Below are 22,199 nucleotides of genomic sequence, written 5' to 3'. Positions count from 1 at the left end.
CTGCAGGCTGTGCAGTGTGCTCCAGGTTCCAAGCTTTGTGAGCTGTCACCCACACTGGGGTGGGCTTTGCTAATGCAGCTGTCTTTGAGTCATTTCTGCTCCTGTGAGTGGCCCCTCACCCACATTTCTATAATTAACTCCAATAAAGCGCATCGGTTCATCAAGTTGGACTTAGCTGGTATTTATGATTTTTTTTTTTTGGTTTGGTTGATTATTTTTTGGTTTTTCGAGACAGGGTTTCTCTGTGTAGTCCTGGCTGTCCTGGAACTCACGCTGTAGACCAGGCTGGTGTTTATGTTTTGGTCTGCCCTGGGATCCCTTTCTGGGGTGGGAAACCTTGTGTTGATCTCCCCAGGAAAAGTTTTATCACATATGTGCAATTACACAAGTGCATACACACAAACACACGCACGTACAAAAAGAAGAAACACAACAAAAAGATTGGACAATTCCACTGAGACAAGTTCTCGTGTATCCTAGGCTGGCTCCAGATTTACCACATAGCTGCTGCCTCTACCTACCTTGGTGCTAGGAAGACAGGAGTCTATCAAACCCACCACACTTGGCTTTATAAAGTGCTTGAGATGAAACTCAGGGCAACAGCATGCCAGACAAGCACCCTACCAACTGAACGACATCTCCAGGCCAATTTCAGGTTCATGACCTAAGGTATTTCCAGGAACTAAAATCAGAAATCTAAATATTTTTCTCATCTTCTGGGGATAAAGATACCTTAATACATGTAGTCAATACTCAAACTTTCTGATATCTGACGTCCAAATTGTTCCAGAATGTATACTATACAAAACAGAAGACTATCTCAAGAGGTTCGACTGTAAAGGAAAGGAGACAGCCTGACAGTAACTGGAAGAAAAATACAAGGTCCAGAAAAGGGGAATAGCCACAATCCAATATATTGATTAAATGTATTTGACAAAAACCTGTATCTGTTAATTACAAAGGAGACTTATGAGGGGGGCGGCTGGAGAAATGGCTCGGCCGTTAAGAGCACTAACTGCTCTACCAGCAGGCCCAGGTTTAATTCCCAGTACCCACCTGTCACTCACAATTGTCTATAACTCCAGTTCCAGGGGACCTGACACCCTCACATAGACATACGTACAGACAAAAGAGCAGTGCACGTACAATAAATAAATAAATCATAAAAAAGAAAGAGTAAAGACAAAGATGAAATCTAAGTAACTAAGGCTATTGTTAGTTCCCATCACAGAACCCTTCAACCCTTTCCTTCTCTGTCGCCTTCTCTCCTATAGCTCTCCTAGAATTAGGTAAACTGTTCAAGCTTAAAGTTAGATCGGAGTAGGACAGAGAACGTGAAGGACCCAAGGCACTGGAACATGAGCTTTAAGTAGGGTGTATTGGGAGAAGTGTGGCAACACCAAGCAACGGGGCTACACGAATCCCATGCATTAATTCAGCCAGCAGCCACTGCATAAATAGATTGGCATAAACATGGCTGGGGCAGTTTTATCCCACCATCCCCCTTACAACGTTCCAGGTAACCCTCAAGACTGTGCCTACAGCTGAGCCGGACAAACTAAGACATCCTCAGGAAAATGGACTTTTTCCACTTTTCTTTTCTTTGTTTTTAAAGATTGATTTATTATATGTAAGTCCGTACACTGTAGCTGTCTTCAGACACCCCAGAAGAGATCTCATTACGGAGGTTGTGAGCCACCATGTGGTTGCTAGGATTTGAACTCAGGACTTTGGAAGAGCAGACAGTGCTCTTAACCACTGAGCCATCTCCCCAAACCCCATCCTTCTTTTCACACCAATTACTCTTTTTTTGTTTGTTTTGTTTTGTTTTTCGAGACAGGGTTTCTCTGTGTAGTCCTGGCTGTCCTGGAACTCACGCTGTAGACCAGGCTGGCCTTGAACTCAAATCCACCTGCCTCTGCCTCCCAAGTGCTGGGATTAAAGGCGTGGGCCACCACTGCCCGGCCCACACCGATTACTCTTGATCAGTTAAATACTGAATTCAAGTTATGGGGCATGAAGGTCGAGAGGACGCTACTTGCCCTACAGAATTGTAAAAATGCTCCTCCACTGAGATTCAAAGGGCGCGTGCTTCGACGACAACGGAGGCGGCCGTCAAGCCAGGCTCCCCCCACCCCTGTGCGTTCTCAGGGGCCGACTGGGCCAGCGGCACCCCGCCCACTTTCCTACCGGAAGCGGAAACGCCTCTCTTGCCCGGGACTTTTTCCGCCCCCTATTTCCGGAAGTGGAGCGGTTTCCTTCTCCTTCGCCATGGCGTTGGCTGTCTTGCGCGTCCTGGACCCCTTCCCGACGGAGACACCACCGTTGGCGGTGCTGTTGCCTCCCGGGGGCCCGTGGCCAGCGACGGGGCTGGGGCTGGTGCTGGCACTGCGGCCGGCGAGCGAGAGTCCCGCGAAGCCCGCGCTGCTCGTGGCGGCCGTGGAAGGGTCCGGCGCCCAGGGCGAGCAGGGCGGGCCGGGGCCTCCGCCGCTGCTGGTGAGCCGCGCGCTGCTGCGGGTCCTAGCGCTGGGGCCCGGGGCGCGAGTACGAGCGCGGCTTGTGCGGCGTCCCCCGGCCCTGGGCTGGGCGCTGCTTGCCACGGCTCCGGGACCCGGGCTCGGGCCTCGAGTCGGGCCGCTGCTGGTGCGTCGCGGGGAGACCCTCCCCGTGCCCGGATCGCGAGTGTTGGAGACGCGACCGGCCCTGCAGGGGTTGCTGGGCCCGGGGACACGGCTGGCCGTGACTGAGCTCCGCGGGCGAGCCAAACTGGGCCCGGAGAGTCGGGACCACAGCCATCCCCCGCCCCCGCCCTTAGTGTCGTCCTTTGCAGCTTCCCACTCGGTCCGGCGACTCCGAGGGGTTCTGGGAGGGACTGGAGAAGCGCTGGGTGTGAGCCGGAGCTGTCTCCGGAGTCTCGGACTCTTCCAGGGCGAATGGGTCTGGGTGGCCCCTGTCACAGAGTTACCCAACCCCTCGCAGCCGCGCTTGGCTCAAGTCCAGGTTCTAGAACCGCGCTGGGAGCTGTCCGAGAGACTGGGACCCAACTCCGGGCAGCAGCCGGGAGAGCCACTCGCTGACGGACTGGTGATTGTGCCTGCCACTCTGGCTTTTAATCTCGGCTGTGACCCCCTGGAAGTGGGAGAGCTCAGACTTCAGGTCAGGAATGCTTCCTTTAACTTTTGCTCTCTTCCCTGTCTTTACTGAGTTGGAAGGCTAAATCTGTAGAATCCGGGTCCCCTGTGCCTTACAATTGGACCTTGCACTTAAGGTCTCTTAGTCTTGTATACTCATTTTCTCTTATCAAACTGTCTTTCACGTGTTCAGGTGAAACATGAGGTCCCCTGCCAAGTACCAGCTTTGCTTACCCCTAGTCTATAACTGCGTTGCTACATTAGAATGCTATGCTATCCTGGTACCTCTGACTTTTTGCTTTTTCCTTGACTGACTTCTTGTTCTAACTTTATCTGATAAAGCAACTGTCATTTCCTCCAAGGCCAACCTAAACGTGACACCTGCATAAATCCTTTCATGATTTTATTTATTTATTTATTTATTTATTTATTTTGTTTTTTCGAGACAGAGTTTCTCTGTAGCCCTGGATGTCCTGGAACTCACTCTGTAAACCAGACTGTCCTCGAACTCAGAAATCCGCCTGCCTCTGCCTCCCAAGTGGTGGGATTAAAGGCGTGCCCCACCACGCCCGGCCTTTCATGATTTTATAACCACAACCTTAACATCATTTCTTCCTCTTGTAGCCTTTTGAGCCTTGTTAGGATATATATCTTATTTATATGATTACACACTGTTTAGGCCTCAGTCATATATTGTACATAACTTGATATGTCTTATTAAATACATTTAAGAGAAGTTCTTGAAGTGTTTGATTTCTGCCTTTTAAAAATACAATTGTGCTTGTGGGGGGCGGCTACAGTTTAGTTTCTAAGCATAGAAGTGTATGGTTTAGGCTGGTGCTGGCTTGAAAGGAAGCCAGTAGCCACTTAAACTTAATTAACTAGTTAACACCAGATCTGAAGTTGATTTAACCTCCCTCGGGTGCCCAATGGCCATAGGTAGAAAGCCAGCCCATCAGAGTTAGGTGAGTGACTGGTTAACACTGTGAGATGGACCTAGTGTGTGGCCCAGCACCCAAAGCAGACAGACCTACCCTGTCCACTAAGATGTCCATATGAGAGTGGTCACCTTCTAACAGAAGAAGACGGGTACAGTGGAGGACAGTGAGCTGACCAGCCTGTTAGTGGTGTCAGGACATATCTAAAGCTGGCTATGGTGGCTCCTGTGCAGTTTTTGAGAAGCTGATGCACAAAAATCAGTGGGTTGAAGGTCAGCCTGAGCTGTGGACTGAGACAACAAAACTATATAGCCTTTTCCCACAGCCAGAGCCATGTCTTCACCAGAGACCACTTGGTGTCAACTCCGCAGAGCCTGTAGAGGCAGGGTGTGGTGCTGCATGCCTGTAATCCCAATGCTTGGGTGGCGGAGACAGGAGGATTTGGGACTCAAGAGTACTCCCATCAACCTAGCTGCCAATCTGGGCTACATGAAACTGTCTCAGTAGGAAAACGGAAATCAGAGAAGTACATTTCTTAGCACCTCACTGGCTGTGGGATGACAAGGATCAAAGCCAGAAAGCCATCTTTACAGGCGGCTTTGGAACCAGAGTCAGGAGTTGGTTCACATTAGGAGAGCTTTTGGTTTCCTAAGGGTAGCAGAGTTCTGCAGTTTGGCTGTCCTGGGTCACTAGCCTTGCTAAGGGAAAGACAAAAGGCAGATGTGGGTACTGGCTGCTAAGAGTGTAAAACCTGACGGCTTGGAGGTTGTAAGCTGGCAACTGTTTTCTCCATTAGAGGTATTTGGAAGGCTCCATCGCCCCAGAAGACAAAGGAAGCTGTTCACCACTACCCGGGCCTCCGTTTGCTCGAGAGTTACACATTGAGATTCTGTCCTCGCCTCACTACAGTGCTAATGGAAATTATGACCATGTCCTGTACCGGCACTTTCAGACACCCAGGTCAGCCAAAGGGAAGAAAACACCTCACCTTGTCCCCCTCCTCCCATCCCATGTCTCGGATCCAGACACCCAAGAGCTACTGGCTTAAGAGAAGTCTCATTATAGGCAACACTGTGGCAGGGAACCTTGGAGTAAGCATGAGATGAATTGGGACATTCTAAGAAAAAAAAAAAAAAAAAAAGACTGGTCAAAGAGAACAACAGGAGAGCCAGGAGTCCTCTCCAGCTCTGGTCTCTGGTCTCACTCTTGGTCCATTGTGGTCTAAGTCTAAATTGTCCCCTAGAACGTTGTCTGGGAAGCTGTGGGCTGTGGGCCTTCTTACTGGAAGGAGGCCCAGATGTGTCAGGAGCACACTCCTGACTCCTGCTGTGAGCTGACTGAGTTGTGTGTGTTGCAGGGTGGTCCAGGAAGGGGATGTTTTGTGTGTGTCAACAGCTGGGCAAGTTGAGATCCTGGAAGGAAGCCTGGAGAGACTGCCCAGGTATGCCGCCGCCTCCTCACCAGAATGCAGTCCCATAGTCTTCCCTCCACAAGCTGTATATAACAATCCTGTGCCAAAGGATATTTCGTTATTGCTAGAGACTTTCTGATTCCCAAATGATCATAATCAAAGACAGGTTAAGAACCACTGCCTGTGACTGGGTTATGAGTCATGGTGGAGGATTGCCTAGTGTGGAGGATGGGGGTGGGCCACTGTATTTGACTCCTATCATACGCAGACACACACACACACACAACATTGAGTAAGCAACATTTCAATGGAGCTGGAGATGACAGCTAAGTGTGGAGCCCTTGGCTTGCTTGACAGGAGGCCCTGGGTTCAATTCCCCAACACACAAGCTGGGCATGGCGGTGGACAACTGTAATTGTAACACTTGGGCGGCAGAGATAGGAAGATCATGAGTTCAAAGACAGATTTGGCTTCATGGTGAGTTCGAGGCCAACCCAAACTTGGGAGGCAAACTCAAGACAACTTTGGCAGCTGGGCGTGGTGGAGCACGCCTTTAGTCCCAGCACTCGGGAGGCAGAGGCAGATGGATCTTTGTGAGTTCGAGGCCAGCCTGGTCTACAGAACAAGTTCCTGAGCAGCCAGGGCTCCAGAGAGAAACCCTGTCTTGAAACCTCCCCAACAAAAGATTTAAGGAAAAGGGAACCCTCGAGGGTGCCAGGGACTCCACGGGAAGACTGCGCCCCCTGGTGTTATATTAGGAGAGCTCAGTTGACAGATCAGTAACCCAATGTCGGGCGGCTATGATTTGCAGGGTCTCGACCTCATCCTGTGTCCTATGCCAAGAGAGACACCTGCCAAGAATGCCTGCCTCATCTTGTCAACATCCAGAGCTTGGTTCCTGTTGGTGTGCAGTGCTCCCTATCTCAGGATGGTAGTGCTCAGGTACAGGCAGTGTTAGTAACCCTAGTCCACATCAGGAGCCTGGCATCCAGGCTGGCCTTACCAGTCTCTGGCCTCTGTCTCTCTCGTCCAACAAACACCTAAAAGCTGGTGCTGTAATTTTGAGTCTTACTTTGTAGCTCAGGGTGGCCCCGAACTCACAATGAAACCCCAAATGACCTTGAACTTGGAGTAATTCTCCAGGCCCAGCCTCCTGAGTGCTAAGATTACCATGCCTGACTTAGTTGTTTCATTCTGAGACGGAGTCTCACTACATAGCCTTGGCTGGCCTAGAGATTACCGATCCCAAACTGCCCCTGTCTCCCAAAGTCTGGGATAGAGATTGAAGGTATAACCACCATACCCAGCCTTACTTAGGTTAGTTTTCTTTCTTTTTCTTTTTCCTTTTCTTTTTCTCCTTTCTTTCTTTTCTTTTTTTAAATATTCATTTATTATTTATTTTATGTATATGGCTACACTGTAGCTGTCTTCAGACACACCAGAAGAGGGCACCAGATTCCATAACAGATGGTTGTGAGCCTCAATGTCGTTGCTGGGACTTGAACTCAGGACCTCTGGGAGAGCAGTCAGTGCTCTTTCCCTCTGAGCCATCTCTCCAGCCCCTTTTCTTCCTTCCTTCCTTCCTTCCTTCCTTCCTTCCTTCCTTCCTTCTTCCTTCCTTCTCTCTCTTTCTTTTTCTTTTTAAAGAAAGGGTTTCATGTAGCCCAGGCTAACCTCAAAATCTGTGTGAGTGATGGCCTTGAACTTCTGACCTTCTTGCTTCTACTGTCTGAGTCCTAAGACTTTTAGGAGCTGGGCAGTCATTCTACCAACAGCCCCTGACTTTGTTTTCTGTAGAAGACCTGCAGACCTCCCACACTTAGTGCCCACAAAGAAAAACAGGTGATCGGGCATTCTGAGACACAGCAGGTCATTTTCAGCACTGCTGCTGACCCAGCTCCTGAAACCTGCCCACCTCTGGGTGCCTAGCAGGCTCGGTACCGTAAGTCACTGAGTCCACTCAGACTTGATAAGGGAAACCCAGAGACCTTATATTCCCTAGAAAGGCATTTCATCATGGTTGGACCCTCTTCAGCGTCCTCTGTACTCTGCCTCACAAACCAAAGCTACATTGCAGAAAGTCACAACTCTTCTGTGTGCCCCACGGGGCCCTGGCCCCTGCTCCCTCAGCAGGACTGTGGTAGGGTCTAGATTACTGGCCTTTCTGCTCTCTGAAGTGGAGCACCAATCCCCTACTGAAGAAGGTGGTTCACTCCTAACTTCCCACAGAGCTGCGCCTCATTGCTTTCCTATGCAGTGCTTCCAGAATGTTCCGACAGGATGCTTGTTAGAGGCAGGAGGCTGTACCCTGCTTAAGCCACAGTGAGGTGGTTTTCTGAGCTAGAGCACGGCTCACAAGCAGCTTTCACCTGGCGCGCACCAAGCTCTAGGCTTCATTCACTGTGCATCTTTCTCCTTACATTTTAGGTTTTTTTGGTTGGTTGGGTTTTTTTTTTTGGTTTTTTGAGACAGGGTTTCTCTGTATAGCCCTGGCTGTCCTGGAACTCACTTTGTAGACCAGGCTGGCCTCAAACTCAAATCCGCCTGCCTCTGCCTCCCAAGTGCTGGGACTAAAGGCGTGCACCACCACGCCCGGCTACATTTTTGTTTTTGTTTTTGTTTTTTTTTTAAAGATTTATTTATTTATTATATGTAAGTACACTGTAGCTGTCTTCAGACACTCCAGAAGAGGGCGCCAAATCTCGCGGCGGATGGTTGTGAGCCACCATGTGGTTGCTGGGATTTGAACTCTGGACCTTCGGAAGAGCAGTCGGGTGCTCTTACCCACTGAGCCATCTCACCAGCCCACATTTTTGTTTTTAACCACAGCCACTGCCAACTGGAATAACTCAGAGGAAGTCCGCTTTGGGTTTGTGAGCATGAGTGCATGGGTGTGCAGATGCACACGCATGGAGGCCCCACGGTGGTGGATATCAGTGCCTTCAACTGCACTCTGGCTGTATTTTGAAGCAGGGTCTCTCACTCTGTGGGCAGCTTGCCCTGGTCATTCCGTCTCCTCCCGTGCTTGCTGGGATGATGGGCAGGCTGTCATATAGACATCTTTTATGTGGTTCTAGGATGCTTAACCATGGTCTTCATACTTGTTTGGGTAGTACTTCACCAGCTGAGCCATCTCCCCAGCCCAACTTACAAGAATTTTGTAACAAAAACCTTTGTCTACTTTGAAGCCACTGTTGCTGCCAATGGGCAGCTGGGCAACTAAAACATTTTAAGTAAAAGAGTTTGCATCCTGGTCAGTCTTTTTTTGTTTTGTTTTGTTTTTTGGTTTTCCCAGACAGGGTTTCTCTGTATAGTCCTGGCTGTCCTGGAACTCCCTCTGTAGACCAGGCTGGCCTCGAACTCAGAAATCCACCTGCCTCTGCCTCCCAAGTGCTGGGATTAAAGGCGTGCTGCTCAGCCTGGTGGGTCTTAGAGAGGCCTACAGTGTGCTCTGTTCCATGGTGTCTCCCTGCCTAGGAGTTAAAGGAGCTCTATCTAGTGATGTCTCTAAAAGATTAAGTTACTGGCTGCTACCTGCAATTACTGTCTTCCCAGTGAGTAGCTTAAATATCTCTGAGTCTCCGTGCTGCTGGTTAATGACCGCTTAGCTGGCTGTGCTTCCAGACTCATGTAATACAGAGTCACACCCCACACCAGTTAGATAGAATCAGGATGAAACTAGGGCTTGTGCCGTCTTTTCCTTTCAAAGGATGATGTAGTATTTAATATTATCATCATCATTATTATTACTTATATTTTTTATTTTTTTTATTTTGGGACAGGGTTTGCTTGTGTAGCCCTAGCTGTCCTGGAACTCACTCTGCAGACCAAGCTAGTCTTGAACAGATTCACCTGCCTCTGCCTCCTGAGTGCTGTGATTAAAGGTGTGAGCCACCCAGTGACTTGATATGTCAGGGTGGATTGGTACCCAAGGGGGACCTCCCCCTTTTCAGGGGGAGGGAGGCAGAGGCAGGAGGATCTCCTGCCTCTAGGAGACATTGAATGTCTCCTAGAATGAACAAGTGTACATCTTTCAGGATGAACAAGTGTCCGGCTCAGAGGGTTTGCCATGGGTACAGAAGTGTGCAGACGGCTCTGATTCTTGAGCTCTCCTAAGCACACAAACCATGGGCACTGACAATCACTCCCTCATTCTTGCCTTGTCCCCTGATCCTGGCGCTCACCAGCCTGGTGAGTGGACTCACAGAATGCATGAAATATACTTATTTTTAAAGTTTCACAAGGGAGCGGGAGAAATGGCTCAGTGGTTAAGAACTGACTGCTCAAGCCGGGCATGGCGGCGCACGCACGCCTCTAATCCCAGCACTCGGGAGGCAGAGGCAGGCGGAGTTCTGAGTTCGAGGCCAGCCTGGTCTACAGAGTGACTTCCAGGACAGCCAGGGCTACACAGAGAAGCCCTGTCTTTTTTTTTTTTTTTTTTTTGGTTTTTCGAGGCAGGGTTTCTCTGTGTAGCCCTGGCTGTCCTGGAACTCCCTCTGTAGACCAGGCTGGCCTCGAACTCAGAAATCCGCCTGCCTCTGCCTCCCGAGTGCTGGGATTAAAGGCGTGCGCCACCACGCCCCGCTGAGAAGCCCTGTCTTAAAAACAAAAACAAACAAACAAACAAAAAAACCTGACTGCTCTTCCAGAGGTCTGAGTTCAATAATTCTCAGCAACCACATGGTGGCTCACAACCATCTGTAATGAGGTGTGGTACCCTCTTAATTAAGCGAGCTTCACAGGTAATTCTGGAACAGAGACTCACTCTTACTTCGGAGCCCAGCCTGGTCTGTCTTACGACCTTCCCGCCTGCCTCAACTCCCCAGGACTAGAGTTAGACACCATGATTAAAGACTCTAACTTTAGTTAGAATTAGTTGAATTGTTGAATAAAAATGAAGGGACACTTGAGTCTGAGATCTTGGACCTGGGTGCAGATCTGTAGGAGGGAGAGACTGTTCTGAAGCCGAGGGAAACGGCCCCAGGTTGCTGTGCGTAATGATGGTGGCTTCACCTTTTGGAGTAGGTGGCTAGGCCATATGGCCAGAGAGATGCCCTTCCGGGGCTATTTGATGGCTGTAATGAGGGGGTTGCCCTTCTGTATCCCCCACTTCCTCCCTGCCCAGCCCTCTGGGGGCCCCAGCTTTCCCTATTAGTCTCAGGACTCCTAACTTGGTCCTCTGTGAGAAAGCCACCTGCTCCCCGAGAGGTGCACATGTGGTCGCTCGGTCTTGGGTCCCTGACCCTCCTTTCTTACAGGTGGCGGGAGATGTTTTTCAAAGTGAAGAAAACGGTTGGAGAAGCCCCAGAGGGGCCAGCCAGTGCCTTTCTGGCTGATACCACCCACACCTCTTTATACCTGGTAAGGCCGTGGGTTCCCGGGAGGAGAGCGTCAAAGGGGTAGGGACCCTGTAGAACCTCACTGGGCTTCCTGCTTTCACAGGCTGGCACCGTCCTGAGTCATGTGCCACCGCTGCCTTCAGGAAGGTCCCCACCCTGGGACAGCTTGTCTCCTCCAGGCCTGGAGGCCTTGGTAAATGAGCTGTGTGCTGTCCTGAAGCCTCACCTGCAGCCCGGGTGAGTGAGGCCACGCTGGGAGGTGTGGATCCGGGGCCGTGAGAGGGGCCTGCTCAGAGCATCTCTGTAGAGCAGCATCCGGGGAAATAACTTCCAGTAGTCTACCCAGAGTCAGGGATCCACAAGCCAGGCCCCCAGTCCAGACCACAGGCTGCCCGCTTACACAAGCAGCACACAACACAACTCCCCAGTAACTGATCCTAAAGCTGCTTTTCTGCTTGGGGAGCCCACGATCTTTCCTGGCCTTTCCCACTACATCCCCTAAAGAACATAGTGCCCCACTCCAGCGGCCCAAGTCTAAATCCAGACCTATCCAGCTGGGCTTCACTGAAGGCTAACTGGTCTGCGGCTGCAAAATGTCCTCAGTGCTTCTGCCCAAGCACCAGAGATGGCATGACACAAGGCCTCAGACTGTGGACACTGCCTGGATGGGGGTTAGGGAGGTATAAGGAGAGACGGGACGCTTATGAGATCCAGGGGTCCCTGTGTTACTAGGGTCTTAACATTTGGGCAGAAAAATGGGAGACAGTATCTATTCTCTAATTGCAGAGGAACATTGCTCACAGGAACCAGCTGTGTGCTTCTGCAGGGTCCCCCAGGCAGCGGGAAGACCACAGCCGTCACGGCTGCATGCAGCCGCCTCGGGCTCCATTTGCTGAAGGTGAAGGCCTCTGGCACGAGCCCCAGCCGCTTCCACTGAGCTCAGATTCTGCCTTGCTCTCTCTTCCCCTGGGTTCCCTCATTACCATTTGGCAGCCCTAATGCTTCAGCCCAGTAGATAGGCCAGTGTACAGTCCCTTGATGCCCAGCTACTCAGAGCTCGCCCAGTGGTCAGGCCAGTATACAGCCCCTTGATGCTCAGCTACTTGGAGCTCCTCTCAGGAAGGAGGGGTTTCAAGGCTGCACACTCCAGGCAAAGGATAGGGTGAACAAAAGCTCCCACCTGGCCAGGGTCCCTCCTTCACCTGTCCCTGCTCACAAAGATGGCCTAGTCAGCCTTCTCCCTTCATCCTGACCCATCTGGTCTCTTCCCCAGGTGCCCTGCTCCAGCCTCTGTGCAGACAGCAGTAGGGCTGTGGAGACAAAGCTGCAGGCCACCTTCGCCCGGGCCCGCCGCTGCAGGCCTGCAGTTCTCCTGCTGACAGCTGTGGACCTCCTGGGCCGGGACCGAGATGGACTGGGCGAGGATGCCCGTGTTGCGTCCACACTCCGTAATCTCCTCCTTGATGAGGACGCTCTCAGCAGGTATGTATAGAGCAGGCAGGTTATGAAGGGAAGCCCCCTTTTCAGCCCTCCATTCCTCAATTCCTCACACCCTGCTAGCTTCTCAGAACTCTCACTTACCTGTCCTTGGGGCCAATTTAGAGTGTCCAGAGGTAGGAGCAGTCTAGCATTTTGAAGGGAACACAAGGTTGAAGCCTTTGTCCCCAGTGAGCTCCCCCCTCCCCCCGCCGTGTGAAGCAGGGTCTCCTTCATGGTGTCCCCACCATCAGGGGATAATGGTGGGACTCTGGATGATGCCCATCCCTACCCAGTCCTGACACCAACCCTCCCCATTCCTGCACACCAAAGGCAGGAGCTGCCAGCCATGCCAGACCTTGCCCATGTCCCTGTCTGCAGGTGCCCTCCTCTCATGGTGGTGGCCACCACAAGCCGTGTCCAGGACCTGCCCACCGATGTGCAGACGGCATTTCCTCATGAGCTAGAGGTGCCAGTGCTGTCTGAGGCTCAACGGCTCAGTATCCTGCAGGCCCTCACTGCCCACCTTCCCTTAGGCCAGGAGGTTAACCTGCCCCAGCTGGCACGGCGCTGTGCGGTGAGTGTCTGCACAGGGGCCTTGACACTATGACATCACAGGGTCCCTGTCACACAGGGCCTCGTTTCTGCTGCCCCGTGAGACTGGAAACCACGAAAGCCTCTGCTCCAGCTGGAGGCCAGACTTGGCCTCTGCCTCCTGTGCCCTGCCCTACCCATGTGTCCTTTTGTGTAACTCCCTAGGGCTTTGTGGTAGGGGACCTCTATGCCCTTCTGACCCATACCTGCCGGGCAGCCTGCACCAGGATCAGAGCCTCAGGGTAAGACAGACTCATCCCAGGCGGCTGGGAAGGCAATGGGACCCTGGCAGAGAGGGGGTTTCTCTCTCCTTTGTTAGAGCCTTAATCCATAGCCTGATTGGCCCAGTCCTTTTTTATCCTTAAGGCAGGGACTCACTAAGTAGTCTTGGCTGGCCTGGACTCACTGTGGAGACCAAGCTAGTCTTGGACTCATAGAGATCACCTGCCTCTGCCCCATGAGTGCTGGTCCCAGATGCTGAGGGTACAGCTGTAAGCCTAGCCCCGTGTTTCTTTGCAGCTCGGCAGGTGGTTTGAGTGAGGAGGATGAGGGGGACCTGTGTGCGGCTGGCTTTCCTTTGCTGGCTGAGGACTTCGGGCAGGCATTAGATCAACTGCAGACAGCTCACTCCCAAGCTGTGGGAGCACCCAAGGTGAGAATCCGGGTCCGTGGGGGGGGGCAGAGCTCTCTCTGCTGACACGTCCCTGACCACTGGTCTGTCTTCTAGATCCCTTCAGTGTCCTGGCACGATGTGGGTGGGCTGCAGGATGTGAAGAAGGAGATCCTAGAGACCATCCAGCTGCCTCTGGAACACCCTGAGCTGCTCAGCCTGGGCCTAAGACGATCAGGCCTTCTGCTCCATGGGCCCCCAGGCACTGGCAAGACCCTGTTGGCCAAGGCTGTAGCCACTGAGTGTAGCCTCACCTTCCTCAGGTTGGCAGGCTGGGAAGGAATGTGGGAGGCTGGGAGCTGTAGCTGGTGCGGAAGGGGGGAGGGGGAGCTGTTGCAGGTGTGGGGAGGGGAGGGGAGGACAGCACGTCTGATGGGTCTCACTCATCCCACTGCTCAGTGTAAAGGGACCAGAACTCATCAACATGTATGTGGGCCAAAGTGAGGAGAATGTCCGGGAAGGTGAGTGAGTGAGCGGGGAGAGTGAGCGAGCCTCGGGCCCTTCCCCAACTCCAGCGGCCTTGTGCCACCATCTTCCCCAGTGGCTGCTCATGGTCAGCTCAGTGGGCAATGGCCGGGGTGGAACTGTCGGGCACATGTGCCATCCTTCTCCCCTGACTTGAAGCTCCTTGACACCACTCTCCTGCGAGCCTCTTTCTCAGTGTTTGCCAGGGCCAGGGCTGCTGCTCCCTGTATCATCTTCTTTGATGAACTGGACTCCTTAGCTCCAAGCCGCGGACGGAGTGGAGATTCTGGAGGGGTGATGGACAGGTCAGGGGTTCTGCGAGGGACCGGAGTCTGGGGAGGGATGTGAGATGTGTGTGTGTGTGTGTGTGTGTGTGTGTATACACATACATATACATATGTATATATGCATATATGTATATATGTCTGTGTATATATCTTGAGTCACATCAATCTCCAGCCCAGGCCTCTAAGACAAGAGGTTCCTGCCCTTCTAGTTCAGAGCTAGAAGGGAAGCTAAAAAGGAGTGGGGAACTTTGAGGAGGCTCACCAGTGTGGCGGGGACATGGGGCAGAGCTTAGCAAGGGTTGCTGAAGCAGGCTTCAGGAGAAGCGCAGCTGGCCTGAGGGCACAGCAAGGACTCTGCAGCCTTTGCCTTCTCCCTCCCCTCCCGTACAGAGTTGTGTCTCAGCTCCTAGCCGAGCTGGATGGGCTCCACAGCACCCAGGATGTGTTTGTGATCGGAGCCACCAACAGACCAGACCTCCTGGACCCTGCCCTTCTGCGGCCTGGCAGGTGGGGACCCTGGACCTCTCCCCTCCACAAGGCTCCTTTGCGCCTTAACCTCTATCCTGGGCATCCTTCACCTCTCATGGTTGGCAGCCCTAATACTTCCTGTCTCTGTCTCTCTGAAGATTTGACAAGCTGGTGTTTGTAGGGGCGAGTGAGGACCGGGCCTCCCAGCTGCGTGTGCTGAGCGCCATCACACGGAAGTATGCGTAATCGGAGAGCTGGGGCAGGGGCTTAGACAGTTAGGGAATGTGTGCGAGTCAGCATGGCTTCTGAGGGAGGAGGCGAGGCCAGCTTTAACATCCCTGGTGTGGGTGTGATAGGTTCAAGCTGGAGGCCTCTGTGAGCCTGGCGAACGTGCTGGATTGCTGCCCACCCCAGCTGACCGGCGCAGACCTCTATTCTCTCTGCTCTGACGCCATGATGACTGCCCTCAAACGCAGGGTTCGAGACCTAGAGGAAGGTGAGCCCACCTGCCAGCCCTGGATGGGAACCATGAAGCTAGGGAGACAGTCCTGGCCCTGAATTCCAGAGGAACGGCTGAGCAGGGGGTGGCTCTCCTACCTAGGCATAGACTGCAGCCTCTGTTCTTCAGCTAGGGCTGGGGCTCTGGCCTTATTCTTCCTTGCCACCCCTCAGGGCTAGAGCTGCAGAGCTCAGCACTGCTGCTCACCATGGAAGACCTGTTGCAGGCTGCAGCCCGGCTGCAGCCCTCAGTCAGTGAGCAGGAGCTGTTGCGATACAAGCGCATCCAACGCAAGTTTGCCGCCTGCTAGGAGCTGCCTGCCTGCCTGCCTGCCTGCCTGCCTGCCATCTGCTTATGCCCCCTGACTGAAGGTACCGCCCGCCTGTCGCCTGAAGGCTGCCTCCTCCCAGAGATCCCTTGTGAGCCCTAGTGGGGGGCCCTTGTGCTCAGGAGGAAAGGCAGGGCTGGCAGCTTGGGGCTTGGCAGCCTGTGACCTGTGCTGAGACACTAGTTCTGGGGTAGAAAATAAAGTGTATCCTGCCTCCTGCTGGTCTTGTGAGAGGTTGTGGTGCAAAAGGTTATGGGAGGCTGAGGTCTGGAGGGGTTAGCGGAGGACACCACAAGAACACGTTACTTCTGAAGAAACACCAGGCACGGGCTTGGAGAAGGCAGACTGTATTGTTGACTCCGTTTGCCCGACCCCCACATCTGCACCCAGATGCAATATCTGCATTAGGGGATGGTCTTAGGGTAGGGGCCATTGCCTGAGCAGGGGCTTCTGGGAGTTGGAGAAACTCAGTCTGTCTTCTTGAGCACGTGGATGAAGTAGCAGGGAACATAGGCCTGGCCAGGCTTGTAGGGCTTGAAGTCACCCAGGACGCTGTGCTGACACCTGCCCCCAAAGGCTGCTCTCACCAACTCCGTGAAAGACGCCAAACAGTGTGGGTAGTAAGAGAGCCGGAACTTACTGCAACAGGGCCCCCAGCCAGATATGAGGGCTGCTGGCCTCAGGTCTCACCACCACCACCACCTCTCTCCTGCCAAACCACGCCATACCTGAAGCCAGGAGAGCCATCTCTGCCAGCGCCTGGCACCTGCACTGTGTAGTCCAGGGTTACCATGTGGGCTTTGTTGTTGACTGTCAGTACTGACGTCGTAATGTCCTTGGTCAGGTCACTCTGAGGGCATGGGTTGCGTTAGCTTCCCTAAGCCACCGTGGGGCTTCTGGCCCTCCAGCTCCCGCTTCCCACTGGGGGGCAGCCCAACCTTATAGTAGATGTTCTTCCCCGGGGGCGCACAGCCTGTGCTGAGGATATAGTCGTAGTTGCGGTGGTCGATAACCAGCAGGCCCCCGGGCCGCACCATGCTTGCAATGTTCTTTAGCGCCAGCCGGTGCTCGCTCTGGTCACCTGGGTTCCCGGCAGGGCCACAGACACCATCTGCTTAGGCCTCCAGCACCACCCTCCCGCCCCCGTCTCCCTCCCAAGTGCCAGCACTAAATAAGACAGGAAAAATGCAGGTCTGCCTTATCAGGGCAGCCGGCCAGCCGGGAGCTCAAGGCAAGAGCCACAGCCAAGGCCACCAGCTTACCTTTGCAGTCTGGCAAGTGAGCAAAACTGTTCCCGAGGCAGATGACAGCATCGAAGCCATCTCCTGATAGCACATCTTTGTCCAGCGTCAACCAGTTGGCTTCTTCAATGACTGGGGGCCGGGGCGGGGGTTGGGGAGCAAGTGGAGAATTATAACACAGCACAGCAGCAGCCACCTCCTCCCAGAGACACATGGGGACTCTTGAGGGATGGAGAGAGCCACAGTTGGCAAAGCCAGCCCTCCACTTAGGGGCTTTTGTAGGGAGGAGAGACAGGCTGTGATAAGACAGTTAAAAGTAGCGCTGCAGGGCCCGGTGAATTGGCGTACACCTCTCGACCCTGTTAGACAGGAAGCTGAGACAGGAGAATCACTTGACTTTAGCTTAGCCAAACCAGGCAACACGGGAAAAACATAAAAAATGCTGGTAATGTAGCCGAGTGATCAAGGGTCTGCTTGGCATGCCCAGATTTCAATCCCTAGCACCATAAATACACCAAACTTGCTCTTCCCAGCCGGAATCCTACTCTGATGCCAAAGCCTTCCTTTTTAGGAAGTTGACAGGGACTGTACCATGCCCTGAGGAAAAACCAGTCAGCCCCACTGCAAGAAAGAGCCAGGGCAGAGAGTGACCCTGGAGGTGCATGTGGGGGGGGGTGGCTGGCCAGACAGACTTACCCCACTTGTCAAAGGATGGCTCTTTCCTCCGGTTCCAGCGCTCCTTAAGTGCATATTTCAGCATCTTGTCGCTGGCATCCACGCTCATCACACTGAAGCCCTCTTCCACCAGCATGATGGAGTCCACTCTGGATGAGGTCAGAGACGGGGGACTAGAGGACCAGTCAGAGGAGCCTGGGAGGCCAAATGTGTGTGACATTTCCCCAGACATAACATTCCAGAGTCCGTTCCTCTGCTTCCTGTCCCAGGCCATCTCTACTGGCCTCAGATGACCCATTAAGAATTTTCCTTATCAGGTAGCAAAAAAAATTTTTGAGAGGTTTTTTTTAGCCTGGTTTAAACAGTGAGTTCCAAGACAGCTGGGGCTACAAAGAGAGACTCTTGTTTCAAAAAAATTTTTTTTCAAAATTTAATTTCATGTGTCATGCCTGAATATGTGCATCATGTGCATACCTTGTATCTGCAGACGCCAGAGAGGGTGCTGGGCACCAAACTTGAGTCCTCTGTAAGAACATGTGCCATCTCCCCAGCTGCCTCTTATTAGAGACAGGGTCTCCTACTGTAGCCCTGCAGGGCCTGGAACTCACAGAGAGCCACCTAGTGCTGGGATTAAATATATGTGCCACTACTCCTGACATCAACACCTTTTTTTATTTTTAATTATGTCTGTATGTGTAGTACATGTGAGTACAGTGCCCTCCGAGGCCAGAAGGGAGCGCTAACCTCCCCCTGGAACGGAATTTCAGGCGATTATGAGCCACCTGATGCAGACGCTAGGCACTGAGAACCTGTCTTCTGCCAGAGCCTAAGGGGCTCTTAGTAGTCGGACCATCTCACCAGCTCAATGGTTTTTGTTGTTGTTGTTTTTGTTTTTAAATCATAGTCAGGCATTCTACAAAGGTGCACTTGAGAACTTGGCATGCTGGTGGCTCCTGGAAATAACTCAGTCAGAGGTGTCCATGTGTTCTGGGCTGAGTTGGAGTGTGGGCCAGACACTATCCTGGTCTGTATCCTCTCCACCAAATGGGGGCCTTTTACCTCTTGGAAATGACTTTCTCTTTAGTACTGGTTGGAGAAAAGCACTGCTCACCTCGTGGGGGTTTTGTTACAGCTTGCAACACACGTACCCAAACTCCTGGCACAGCACTTGGCTGTGCAAACGTGCTACAAATGTTCAGTTCACACTGCCAGAGGCCAATCGCAGGAGCCACAGAGCAGGAGCCAAGGATCCACCTTGATCCAAAGCTCGGATTTTGCTCTGTCCCATGAGTCCTTCTCTGCGCACACCCTGGCCCCTTCCCGCACTGGTTCGGCAGAAGCTCTCCCTTGCCCATACTACCCTGATGAGCAAGGGCTCTTGACCCCCTAGTACTGCCTGCCAGGCTCCAGCCCGCAGAGGCTGCCTAGACTGGCCTAAGCAGGCCGGCCCGTTTGGACTCACCCTGTGCCACAGGCTACATCCAGCACCCTGTGGCACCCGTGCTGGCGCAACAGCCCAAGCAACCACGCCTTGTACTCTGCGGTACGGCTGCGGGTGTCCCCGATGTACAGCTGCCACACACGTGCGGCCTCCCCATCCGCATACTGGTCTGGGAGCCCTTCGGCCGCCACCCCCAGGGAGCGGGTACGGTACACGCTGTCCACCATCCTGACCGGCGCCTGGCTCTCAGGCCACGCGATCCGTACTTATAGTTCTCTGGCAAGGCAGTCCCACCTGGCCAATGGCAGGTGAGAGCAGGGACACGCCCCTGCTGGGCCCTGGGCCCAGAGCCAGGCAGGCTGCCCCTGCCGTGAGGATGGCTCAGCGCAGCAATCCTGGACCTGGGTTTCCCCCTTAGTAAGACTGGTCAGATAGGACTCGCCAGGGTGGCCGGGAGGAACTCACAACGTAAAGCAATGAGAGATCACTCCACCCCTACCCAAGGAGGAAGGGGAAGAAGCCTGAAATCCACCCAAAACATAATTATTACATGCCCAGCCCAGCCCAGAGTCTACACAGCACTGCTTATCATTTAGTGGAGGGAACACTCCGCTAAAGAGAGCCACTGTGTCGGGACATTATGAACAGTCTTTGAGAAAGACGCCCATCCAAGTACAGGAGTACACCCGGAGATAGGCGCGTGTCTCTCTAGGTGATAGCGTCGGGCCAATCCCCTCCCCCATACCAGCCAGGAGCCTCCTAAGGTAGCCTGGGCCTTCCAATCCATGGGTTTATACTCTGCACTGTCTGAAAGGCTGGGTGTAGTAAGGTGAGACAGGAGGATTATTTGTGCTCAAGAACTGGGGAACAATGTGGGAAACATAGCAAGCCTTCCATCTGCTTTCCATGGGAGCACCTTCAGAGAGAAAAGCTGGGTGTCGGCAGTGAAGGTGCTCATAGCCCCCGCTCTGGCTAGCATCACTGTATAACCTGAGGGTCAGTTTCGTATTATCTGATCACCCTTTTTACCCCACCAAGGACAAGATCCCAGCAGGGCTAAAGTCGGCTCTGGAAGATACCTGTGAGGGACTCAGATGTGGAGAGAAGCCTGCCCCGCCTGCCCACACACTTCCAACTCTGTGAACACTGGTTACATGGAAAGAAGAGAGAGAAGACTGGGAGCATCCCTCCCTCCCTTCGCCTTCCCACTGCAGGGTGAACCCTGGAGATGGAAGAAGGCCCACAGTTGTGTGACTTAACCTTTTTATAGTGTGTATGACTGTTTTGACTTCATAGATGTCAGGAAGTGTCTGGTGCCCATGGAGACCAGAATAGAGAGCTTCAGATATCCTGAAGCTGGGGTTATAGACAGTGGGGAGTCCCTGGGTAGGCGCTGAGGATATTGAACCCCACAGAGGAGCAAGTGGTTTTTTTGTTTAGTTTGGTTTGGTTTTTGTGAGAAAGGGTTTCTCTGGCTGTCCTAGAATTCACTCTATAAACCAGGCTGGCCTCGAACTCAGAGATCCGACTACCTCTGCCTCCCAAGGGCTAGGGCTAAAGGTGTGCGCCACGACCCTAGCTGCAGATAGGGCTTTTAATGGCTGACCTATCTCTCCAGCCCACATTTTTAAACTTTTGTTAGCACAGCGCCAATCTCAAATGGTTCTGTCCAGGTTCAGTCTTGGGGACTCAATGTCCCTACACACAGGTCTCTGACACTACGCTCAGAAAGATTCTCGAGGCTGAGTGTGATGGTATGTGCCTGTAAGTCCTGTACTTGGGAGCTGAGGACAGAAAAGCTGGAGTTCAAAGATATTCTAGGCTACATAGACTTCAAGGCAAATCTGGGCTACATCAGTCCCTGTGGAGACAAAGCAGAGAGGAGAAACTGTATTTGGGAATTTCAAGTAAATCCAATGCCACGTATCAAAACATTTTGGGGGTAAACCTATCAATCCTAGACTTTTTTCAAATCTCACCTCAACATCTTAAGTGGTATCTTTTATTTACTTAGGGTTTTTAAAACTGGGGGACTAGTTTTGGTGAAGTCACTTTGTGGTGGTGATTTTGGTTTTTGAGACAAGGTTTCTCTGTATAGTCTTGGCTGGCCTTGAACTCACAGAGATCCGACTGTCTCTGCCTTGTGAGTTGCCAGGATTACAGACAAAGCGCCACCATCCAGCTAAATGTATGTCTTTAATGTCAGCACTCAGGAGGCAGAGGCAGTTCCTGTCCAGTGAGTTCCTGGACAGCCAGGGCAATGTAGAAACCTTGACTCAAAAAGCAACAACAACAGGACACCCAGGACTATACAGGGAAACCCTGTCTCAAAAAAACCCAAAAAAAAACCCCAAGGGGCTGGTGAGATGGCTCAGCAGTTAAGAGCACTGACTGCTCTTCCTAAGGTCCTGAGTTCAAATCCCAGCAACCACTTGGTGGCTCACAACATAACAAAATCTGATGCCCTCTTCTGGAGTATCTGAAGATAGCTACAGTGTACTTACATATAATAAATAAAGAAAGAAAGAAAGAACCCCCCCCCCAAAAGCAACAACAAAATGTATGTTCAGAAAAAAGCACACAGCACGTGAGACTCCCTTCTCTCCTCCTCCCATATTGGTTCCAGAAACCACACTCAGGTCATAGGCTTGGCAGCAAGCTCCTTTGCGGTTTGAGCCATCTTGCTGACCCGTGGTTCTCAATCTTTCTAATGCTGTGATATTTCATGATACCGTTCTTCCTGCTGTGGTGACCCCCAACCATAAAACTACCCCTTGCTACTTCAAACCTGTAACTTCGCTCCTGTTATGAATCATAACGTAAATATCTGATATGCAAGATTTTGACACGTGACCTCAAAGGGTTGAGAGGCACTGCCTAGACAGTCTTATTATGTAGCTCTGGCCGTCCTGGTACTACTATAAGGTTTAGTTTTGAAAGCAAGCCTCCTGCCTCAGCTTCCAGGAGGCTGGGGTCATAGGTGTGAGTCACTATGCCCAGCTTAGATACCCGTGACATACTCCTGGCATACAGCGAGTCTCAACTATGGAGGAATCTGAGGCAGGAGATCCTGGGAGCTCCGGAGTTCCCAGGCCAGCCAGTGCAATAGAGTGAGAACCACCCCAAAATCAAGAAAGGAAAGGAAAGGGAATTAGCCTGGAAATGGTGGGCATGTTGACAGGCCAGGATAGGAGGAGTTCCACAAACTCTAAAAGCACTGTTGGCGTCACGGAAAG

At 52.4% G+C, this 22,199-nt stretch overlaps 2 protein-coding genes and 1 pseudogene across 3 annotated transcripts; 1 reads left to right on the top strand and 2 right to left on the bottom strand.

The window, feature by feature from the left end:
- The first annotated feature begins 2,222 nt into the window (after positions 1 to 2,222).
- Pex6 (peroxisomal biogenesis factor 6) lies at positions 2,223 to 15,826 on the top strand. The gene is made up of 17 exons (XM_021149576.3): positions 2,223 to 3,156; positions 4,866 to 5,029; positions 5,427 to 5,510; positions 10,739 to 10,841; positions 10,923 to 11,056; positions 11,606 to 11,717; positions 12,093 to 12,301; positions 12,677 to 12,872; positions 13,055 to 13,131; positions 13,409 to 13,541; positions 13,617 to 13,822; positions 13,959 to 14,020; positions 14,221 to 14,329; positions 14,702 to 14,818; positions 14,938 to 15,015; positions 15,136 to 15,275; positions 15,452 to 15,826. The coding sequence occupies exons 1-17, from the start codon at positions 2,272 to 2,274 to the stop codon at positions 15,586 to 15,588; spliced, it is 2,946 nt and encodes a 981-aa protein (XP_021005235.1). The 5' UTR covers positions 2,223 to 2,271; the 3' UTR covers positions 15,589 to 15,826.
- Positions 9,816 to 10,065, bottom strand: LOC147000407 (signal recognition particle RNA; annotated as a pseudogene).
- Positions 15,827 to 15,937: 111 nt separating the features above from the next.
- Gnmt (glycine N-methyltransferase) lies at positions 15,938 to 19,221 on the bottom strand. 2 transcript variants are annotated; one of them, XM_021149578.3, is made up of 6 exons: positions 18,985 to 19,221; positions 17,544 to 17,671; positions 16,869 to 16,979; positions 16,545 to 16,717; positions 16,335 to 16,456; positions 15,938 to 16,245 (listed from the first exon to the last, which is right to left on the bottom strand). In XM_021149578.3, exons 1-6 carry the CDS (start codon positions 19,188 to 19,190, stop codon positions 16,074 to 16,076), a joined length of 912 nt encoding a protein of 303 aa, XP_021005237.1. In that variant the 5' UTR covers positions 19,191 to 19,221; the 3' UTR covers positions 15,938 to 16,073. The 2 variants fall into 2 exon arrangements, with proteins under 2 accessions (XP_021005237.1, XP_021005238.1); XM_021149579.3 differs by having other exon boundaries at positions 16,545 to 16,687; positions 18,985 to 19,220.
- Between the last annotated feature and the right edge of the window lie 2,978 nt (positions 19,222 to 22,199).

This window comes from Mus caroli, unplaced genomic scaffold, assembly GCF_978045245.1.
Source record: "Mus caroli unplaced genomic scaffold, Mus_caroli_1 scaffold_18, whole genome shotgun sequence".
Lineage (NCBI taxonomy): Eukaryota > Metazoa > Chordata > Mammalia > Rodentia > Muridae > Mus > Mus caroli.
The sequence above is the reverse complement of the archived record's forward strand: the minus strand, read 5'-3'. Positions and strand labels throughout refer to the sequence as shown.